This window comes from Chaetodon trifascialis, chromosome 13 (assembly GCF_039877785.1).
Source record: "Chaetodon trifascialis isolate fChaTrf1 chromosome 13, fChaTrf1.hap1, whole genome shotgun sequence".
In the NCBI taxonomy this organism is placed as follows: Eukaryota; Metazoa; Chordata; class Actinopteri; order Chaetodontiformes; family Chaetodontidae; genus Chaetodon; species Chaetodon trifascialis.
Genome location: NC_092068.1, coordinates 25,093,285 through 25,102,383, shown reverse-complemented (window position 1 = coordinate 25,102,383; position 9,099 = coordinate 25,093,285). Strand labels below are relative to the sequence as shown.

Below are 9,099 nucleotides of genomic sequence, written 5' to 3'. Positions count from 1 at the left end.
CACTGCATGTGTGAACAGTGACCATCAGGACCAGCGCCCAAAGTAAGTGTGAAAGAGGCTCATGTATCCGTCGTGGGAAGACGTCTCACTCTGACTTTTATTCTGTCGCATGTTGTTTGTGTTTGTTTATTCACTCGCAGCGTCGAAAGTGGATTAAAGTGAATTAAACTGAAGCAGAGGAGAGCGAGCTGGAGGGAGGGAGGCTGACGGTTCCTGTCCAGGCTGAGAGAGCCGGGGCTTTTCCACTGGGAGTGGGGGTGGTTGGGTGGGTGGGGGTCATTTCCGAGGATTGTTGTAGTGCTGTGAGGAGGTGTAGGAGTGGGGGTTTGAAACATGTAACAGAGTAAGAGAAAGTGTGGAGGAATACTGAAGTGAAAGCAAATAAAAAATACCAATACAAATCAACAGCCTCAGGACAAACACTGAAGGCTGCAGATGCTCGTCGTAGCTCAGAGTTGTCCTGATGTATCAGCTACACGCAGCGCAATCATGAAAACTAATCATTTATCCAATCAAGAAGAATCAATGCTGATGTCAAAGCTGTTTTGTAGTGTTGCAGCTGCTCGCTGTGACCACAAGAGGGCAGCAAACATGCACCATGAATTGTGAGTTTAAACAGAGAAGGACATGACACATCTTGGCCCGTGAAGTCCAGAGAAGAGGAGACAGAACGAATAACTGGATGAATGTGTGGTTCCAGATGTTCCAGAAAGAAGCTGCTGTCACTCCTCAAGACAAAGACAAAAGAGCTTCAAAGCACTAAACAAGCTGACGTGATATAAGAAGGCCACACATCACAAGGTGATCTCGAACTGATGATGTCTGGATGATTTCCAGACGTTGAAATCAACCTGCACTTCTTGTTTGTGGCACTAGACATTGCTGTAGATGTCTCTGTTCCGGTGTGTCGTCCGGAACATTTAGTCAACCACCGGACTATTTTGATATACTTTACTTCAGTATTTTGATGTCATATTGCTGTATACTCCAGTACATTTATTGGGTCACTATAGTTACTGCACTCAGTAATAATCATCTCACAGAATCCTCTGATGTAACAGTAAAAGAGCTCATGTTGGCTGCACACTGGTTACTTTTACTCCTTTTAAGTGCTGAGTTTTACTTGTATCAGAGTACTTTTAAATATAGGTATTGCTATTTTTACTTGGGATCTGAATATCTGAATGCTTCATCCAGCAGTTCCTGTCTGTCTGGTGATGTTTCCATGTTTCCAGTATTTTGAATGACCTTATTTTGAAATTCTGTTTCCTTCCTGTGTCAGTGTAGTTTCAGTTCACTTCGACAGCTCATCCCATCGCAGCTTCTTCTCTCCATTAAAAGGTTTGTAAATGACATTTTTTTCACTGTTTGACTCTTGAATGTCTCTTTGTTTGTTTTGTCATTTCAGTAAAAAGTAGAAGTTCAGTTCACAGCACTTCACTCAAAAACTGAGGAAGACTTTCCTCCTCCTTCAGCCTTCAGAGCAGCCAAGGAGAAGTGAAAGTAGGAGTATTCAGATCCTAAATTCAGTCAAGATACAAATACGCTACCATAAGTAAAAATCCTTCCTTCAAAGTTGTAAAATTATGTAAATATGTGTTCTTGGTGAACTCAAGAAAGTACATGCTTTGTCTGGATTAGTGGAATCATCAAGTTCAGACATGTTGACGAGGTGCAACAGGAGTACAAACAGGAAGCTTTCAATCAGCCAAAGAAGAAGAAACACAGTGGACACATCCAGTCCAACCAATGAAACAGACTCAAACAGAAGTCAAAATACATATTCCTTCATATGTAATATACAGTGAAGTATTCACATCATTTCTTCACATAAAGTACTTTTATTTTATTGAAAGTAAAAGTATTGCAGTGCAGTAAAGAAATGGTACATGGTGGTGCTGGTTGGTTCTGATGCTTTGTGCTCTGCTCTCAGTGTTTCCAGATGAAGGTAGAAGGTCTCTGGGAGCTGATGTGGATGTGAATTCAGCAGCAGCTACACAGGTAACATGATTGAAATTTCAAAGGTTGAAGAGCTTTTCAAAGTCAGTCAAATAGAAGTAGTTTGTTTGTCCTGTGACTGAGAGGAGTGATGAGAATAACGCGTGCGCTCTCCCAGCAGGTTGTCGTGTTGGACTGAAGTTGTGGACTCTGCTATGGATCAGTGTGAGGACAGACAGGAGGGAGTCCGTCCCTCTAAAGCCGCTCAGTCTGAGGATCAGGACAACCAGACCAAAGCTCACAGGTGAGAGGAACATCCTCAACTGTCCACAACACCATTTCACAATTTTTTTGACACAGTGAGACTTTTTTTGTAAATATGTGAGCTTTAATGAATTTCTGTCCATCAGGATACATCAGGCACCAGACTGTCCTGAACCTGTGGCCAGCTGTGTGTACATGAAGAGTGACCAGTCGATGGGTCATCCTCATAACTTCAAAGACGGACCTTGCTCTTTTGATCAAAGGTGAGGATTTAAAATCACACATTAATTATTATAAATTAAACTTCTGACCTTTAGAAAACCTTGCCTGTGACAGGTCAGAGGTCATTTCAGAGAGAGGCCATTCCTTTTTGCTATCTGTGTGCACGTCCCTTGAGATGGTGAAAGCCTGATTCAGTGATGGAAAATCCTGCAAAAAATGCTGCAACTCAAACTGGCCTCCTTCCTTTATTAAAGGGGAGTCAATGGTTAACTAAAGTTGCTCCCAGTTAACCAACCACCCTGACTCCTGCTTCTCAACTGGCTTGCTCAGGGTATTCTGTGGGTAAAGGTCAACCTCTTCCTCAACAGATGAAGTGGGCAGTGCGCTTCTGCCTGAGCAGCTAGAGATTCCTTCCCTCTTTTATTGGTTTTAAATCTAACTGCAGTTTTTGATACAGCTGACCATGTGACTTTAATTGAACTTCTTAAGCATTACATTGGCATATTGGGTACAGTTTCACATTACATTTTATTTCTATCTTTCTAATGGGAAATTCTTTGTGGCCATTGGTGACTTTAAATCCCCCTTGTTTCATTTCTCCTATGGAGTTCCTCAAAGCTCAGTCACTGGCCCTTTATCATTCTCCAATTACATGCTACCACTACATCAAATCCTTCATAGGTACAGCAACAGTTTTCATTTTTATGTAGATAACTCCCAGATCTATTTCTTGATTAATTCCGACAACACAAGTGGTCAAAATAATATACTGTTTTACAGATTTTAAAAACTGTCTCTCTCAAAATGTTTTTATCAGTTAAATTCCATTATTATAGCTCCAAATGTCACATGTAAATAAAACAATGAATTTAGACACTTCAGCAGTGTACAATGAGGGTGGGAGAGCTACGTTGAAGAGTTGGTAAGAGCTGTTGGGAACAAAGCTTCAAACAGCTTAAGACTGGGCTGTTGATTCTCAGTGGGCTCAGCAGGACAAGTAAACCTTTACCACTCCAGATATCACTTCATGGACCTTTAGCTTGTGTTTGTCTCTGCATGGACAGACATAATTTAAGCTAATTCTTCATGATTCCTCCACAGAGTCCACCAGGAGAGCTCAGAGGTTCCCAGTGGTCAGTCTGCCCAGCAGCATCAGACAGACCTGGACTCCATATTTATGGTCTGCACATGTCCAACAACTACTTTTACCTCAACTGTCTTCACAATGATCTCCACGTCGCATTTTTAAAACCAGTGGACTGTCAGTCTGTCCAACATGGATCTGATGTTTGGTTCAATGGTTTTTCTTTGATTGTATCATTCATAATCTTCTGTTCCAGCTGCTGGAGGAGAACATTGTCTCTTTTGTGAGGAACGAGCTGAAGAGGATCAAGAAGGTTCTGAGTTCAGATTTCCCAGAATGCTTAGAGAGCCAGAGGGAGGATGAGGAGGTGTTGAACAGTGAGGATGAAGAGCAGAGGAGGGGCAGCAGAGAGGCATTTGTAAAGATCACACAGCACTTTCTGAGGAGAATGAAGGAGGAGGAGCTGGCTGACTGTCTGCAGAGCGGTAAGAGGATTTCTCTAAAGACTGAACATGCTGCCTAAATGAGACATTCACAGACGTGCCAATATGCAGGAAAACAAACTGCATTCATGTGCTCATCCCTTGAGGAAATATGTACTTTGACTTATTGATCTTCTTTGTTTTGTGTTCATCCAGGAAATCCTGTTTCAGTTTGTTGCCAGCATAAACTAAAATCTCACCTGAAGGAGAAGTTCCAGTGTGTGTTTGAGGGGATCGCTAAAGCAGGAAATCCAACCCTTCTGAATGAGATCTACACAGATCTCCACATCACAGAGGGAGGGACTGGACAGGTCAATGATGAACATGAGGTCAGACAGATTGAAACAGCGTCCAGGAAACCAGACAGTACAGAAACAATCAGTCATGAAGACATCTTTAAACCACCTAGAAGAGATGAACCAATCAGAACAGTGATTACAAAGGGCGTGGCTGGCATTGGGAAAACAGTCTTAACACAGAAGTTCACTCTGGACTGGGCTGAAGACAAAGCCAACCAGGACATGCAGTTCATGTTTCCATTCACTTTCAGAGAGCTGAACATGCTGAAAGAGAAAAAGTTCAGCTTGGTGGAACTTGTTCATCACTTCTTCCCTGAAACCAAGGAAGCAGGAATCCGTAGGTTTGAAAAATCACAGGTTTTGTTCATCCTTGATGGTCTGGATGAGTGTCGACCTCCTCTGGACTTCAAAAACAACGAAATCCTGACTGATGTTACAGAGTCCGCCTCAGTTGATGTGCTGCTGACAAACCTCATCAGGAGAAAACTGCTTCCCTCTGCTCGCCTCTGGATAACCACAAGACCTGCAGCAGCCAATCAGATCCCTCCTAAGTGTGTTGACATGGTGACGGAGGTCAGAGGGTTCATTGATGAACAGAAGGAGAAGTACTTCAGGAGGAGATTCAGAAACAGGAAGCAGGCCAACAGAATAATTTCCCACATCAAGACATCACGAAGCCTCCACATCATGTGCCACATCCCGGTCTTCTGCTGGATCACTGCCACAGTCCTGGAGGATGTGTTGAAGACCAGAGAGGAAGGAGAGCTGCCCAAGACTCTGACTGAGATGTACATCCACTTTCTGGTGGTTCAGTCCAAACTGACTAACATCAAATATTATGGAAGAGCTGAGCCAGATCCACACTGGACTCCAGAGACCATGGAGATGATTGAGTCTCTGGGAAAACTGGCTTTTGAGCAGCTGCAGAAAGGAAACCTGATCTTCTACGAATCAGACCTGACAGAGTGTGGCATTGACATCAGAGCAGCCTCAGTGTACTCAGGAGTTTTCACACAGATCTTTATAGAAGAGACAGGACTGTACCAGGACAAGATTTTCTGCTTTGTCCATCTAACCATTCAGGAGTTTCTGGCTGCTCTTCATGTCCATCTAACATTTTTTAGTTCTCAAGTCAATCGGCTGTCAGAAGGACAGTCAACCTCCCTGAAGTCTGAAACAAGACAAGATGAATCTGCAGAGATAAACTTCTACCAGAGTGCTGTGGACACGGCCTTACAGAGTCCAAATGGACACCTGGACTTGTTCCTCCGCTTCCTCCTGGGTCTTTCTCTGCAGGCCAATCAGATTCTTCTACAGGGCCTGCTAACACAGACAGGAAGTAGCTCACAGACCAATGAGGAAACAGTCCAGTACATGAAGAAGAAGATCGAGAAGGATCTGTCTCCAGAGAAAAGCATCAATCTGTTCCACTGCCTGAATGAACTGAACGACCGTTCTCTAGTGGAGCAGATCCAACAGTCCCTGAGATCAGGAAGTCTGTCTGCAGATAAACTGTCTCCTGCTCAGTGGTCAGCTCTGGTCTTCATCTTACTTTCATCAGAAAAAGATCTGGATGTGTTCGACCTAAAGAAATTCTCTGCTTCAGAGGAGGCTCTTCTGAGGCTGCTGCCAGTGGTCAAAGCCTCCAACAAAGCTCTGTAAGTACAGATAGAGTTGGATTGATTCATCATAGTTTTTCCACAGAACATGAAAGCTTCTATTGTCCCTCTCACTTTTCAGACTGGGTGGCTGTAACCTCTCAGAGAGAAGCTGTAAAGCTCTGACCTCAGTTCTCAGTTCCCTGTCCTCTAGTCTGAGAGAGCTGGACCTGAGTAACAACAACCTGCAGGATTCGGGAGTGAAGCTGCTGTCTGCTGGACTGGAGAGTCCACAATGTACACTGGAGACTCTCAGGTCAGGATTCATCAACCTGTTCAACTGATGACCATGTCTCTGTACAAATTTGCATAGATTCCTCTCCTGAGTAAGATCTTTTGATAGTTTTAGACTCTGTGAATTACTTTCTACAGTCACGCGGTATGTCCTGCTTCTTTTGTAATCTAAATTCTATGGGACCCTTGAAAGTTTTCATGCACAATCTTTACAAAGAAATCAGCATTAAAACAATTAATGTTTTTTTAGTGTCACAAATCATATGAGAAGACTCTGTGTATTATCTGAAGTTCAAGTTATCCTGAAGGAAACTATATCTCTTTTGTGCAGACTCTTTCTACTCCTACTACTACCTACCTACTACTACTTCTTTTTGTTGAGATTCTAGCTATGACTGGTCTCAATTACATTTACCCCATCTACCAGCCCTCGTAACTAGAACTCAAACACCTTCTGAGTTCCCAGAACTCTAAATTTAAAAATGAATAATTATGGTGAACAGTCAAATGTGAACTGGTCCAGACATGAAGCATCCTCGATTCCACAACAGCTTCTAAAACCTGCCCTGTTTGTCACAACACACCTGTCAGTGGAGAGAATCATAACTTTTTCAATGAATTTCACTTATTAGAAAGACAGTAAGACACAGTTCTCAACCAAAAAAGAAAAAAAGGACCAAATCCATGGGATTTATTAAAGTCATACAAACAACCAAGACAATGAATCAAAGTTTATGGCTAATCCCAGGCTGCAAGATCAGTGCCCATTCCAGAAGCCTGTCTTCTGATGCAGCCACAGGAACTTTGAAGCCCTTCAGTCCCAGGCCAGGTGCACCTCATTCAAAAATCAGATGTAGCACACCTAGGCAGAGTTAGAGAGGACAGGAGAGGAAAAGGGACAGAACAGCCATGATAATGACGAAGACTAAAAGAAGGTATAGCTGCATCACAACAAAAGCCTTTTTGAATTGCTTGCTGGTGGAGCTTTTCTTGAGAAGCAGCAACAGGAAGGTTTTTGTTTGCATTAATAATAATATAAAAAAAAGTGAGCAAAATGAATGATGAAACAGTGTTTGCCTCCTGTAATGTCTGACTGTTGGTGGACATAAGTGATAAGAGTACTGAGCTCAACCTCACTGCTGTGTAACTGCAGTACTACAGTAACCTTCCAGTCCTCTCAGTACCCTCAGACCATGTGATGTGTGTTGTTCGGTGTGTTTGCAGGCTGTCAGGCTGTCTGATCACGGAGGAAGGCTGTGCTTCTCTGGCTTCAGCTCTGAGCTCCAACCCCTCCCATCTGAGAGAGCTGGACCTGAGCTACAACCATCCAGGAGACTCAGGAGTGAAGCTGCTGTCTGCTGGACTGGATGATCCACAGTGGAAACTGGACTCCCTCAGGTATGGAGAGGCCTGCTGCAGACACAGTCAGTCTGTCACACTGTCACAACCCTGACACACCAAGCTGACCTCAAACAAGCGTTTTCTTGTTTCAACATGGGAAAATAGGACAGTAGTGTGTCCTGACACACTGTCGAGCATCATGGTGGGTTGACGTGTCAATGCTGCCATGCTGCAGGTTTGTGGGCCCAAATCAAACAATAGTGCAGAATGTTTTGATTTGTGACATGTTTTGATCTGCCACCAGTGTCCAATTTTGTCCAGAAGTTACGGTGAAAAGTTATGGACAAAATTTGACATGAATCATCTTAATAAATTAATTAATTGATTAATCATCACAATAGGATTTTTTTTTTTTTTTTTTTTTTTACTTCACTTCGGTTGCTTTTGCACTGTTAAGAGCCAACCTGTTTCCACCAAGCAGTCCAATTCAGTTTTCTTACACATTAGGATGGTTAGGACGTCTATGAGGGTGATGAACTGTCCATGTGTCATTTTGAAAGAGGATGTGCTGGTCTGACCCCCCTCCTCCTTTCAGGGTGCAGCCTGCTGGAGTCCGATGGTTGAGACCTGGTCTGAGGAAGTGTAAGTGTAACTTTGATTTGACTGATGAAACACACATTGAACCATCTTCAAATTGTGACATCACTCATTCAGATCTCTGATGTCACCATCAAACTGTCGATTAGCGAACAGGTGATCGATAAATAACTGCAGCTGTGCTCTGCTTTGTTTCCTCCATCAGATTCCTGTGAACTTACACTCGACACAAACACAGTGAACAGAAAGATGAGCCTGTCTGACAACAACAGGAAGGTGACACATGTGGAGGAGGATCAGTCGTATCCTGATCATCCAGACAGGTTTGATTGGTGGTCCCAGCTGCTGAGTGGAACTGGTCTGACTGGTCGCTGTTACTGGGAGGTGGAGTGGAGAGGAAAGGTTCATATAGCAGTGACTTACAGAGGGATCAAAAGGAGAGGAAACGGTGATGACTGTGTGTTTGGGAGGAATGATCTGTCCTGGAGCCTGAGCTGCTCTGGTGGTGGTTACTATGCCTGGCACAATAACAAAGGCACACCCATCCCCTCCTCCTCCTCCTCCTCCTCCTCCTCCTCCTCCTCCTCCTCCTCCTCCTCTGTCTCTAACAGAGTGGGGATGTATGTGGACTGTCCTGCTGGCACTCTGTCTTTCTACAGAGTCTCCTCTGACACACTGATCCACCTTCACACCTTCAGCACCACCTTCACTGAACCTCTGTATCTTGGGTTTGGCCTCTGGTCCAACTGGTCTGACTCCTCAGTGTCTCTGTGTTCTCTGTAGGAGAGAGGGTCTCCTCACTGACCAGATAGTTGGAGAAGGTGAGGGGTACCAGAGCTGGACTAGACTCTTTGAGAGCTCTGACCTGAAATGATCTGCTGGTCTAAGAGCTGTGAAAAAACACGGAACTGTTAAAACATTTCTTTTTTTGTATAGGAAAAATATCAATCTTCAGCATCAAATTCAGCATCTGTGGAAAA

At 43.6% G+C, this 9,099-nt stretch overlaps 1 protein-coding gene across 2 annotated transcripts; it reads left to right on the top strand.

The window, feature by feature from the left end:
- Positions 1-1,939: 1,939 nt before the first annotated feature.
- Positions 1,940-8,916, top strand: LOC139341328 (NLR family CARD domain-containing protein 3-like). 2 transcript variants are annotated; one of them, XM_070977808.1, is made up of 10 exons: positions 1,940-2,001; positions 2,120-2,242; positions 2,349-2,465; positions 3,526-3,604; positions 3,765-3,993; positions 4,147-5,947; positions 6,030-6,203; positions 7,406-7,579; positions 8,118-8,164; positions 8,325-8,916. In XM_070977808.1, exons 2-10 carry the CDS (start codon positions 2,154-2,156, stop codon positions 8,900-8,902), a joined length of 3,288 nt encoding a protein of 1,095 aa, XP_070833909.1. In that variant the 5' UTR covers positions 1,940-2,001; positions 2,120-2,153; the 3' UTR covers positions 8,903-8,916. The 2 variants fall into 2 exon arrangements, with proteins under 2 accessions (XP_070833909.1, XP_070833908.1); XM_070977807.1 differs by having other exon boundaries at positions 2,117-2,242.
- The last annotated feature ends 183 nt before the right edge of the window (positions 8,917-9,099 follow it).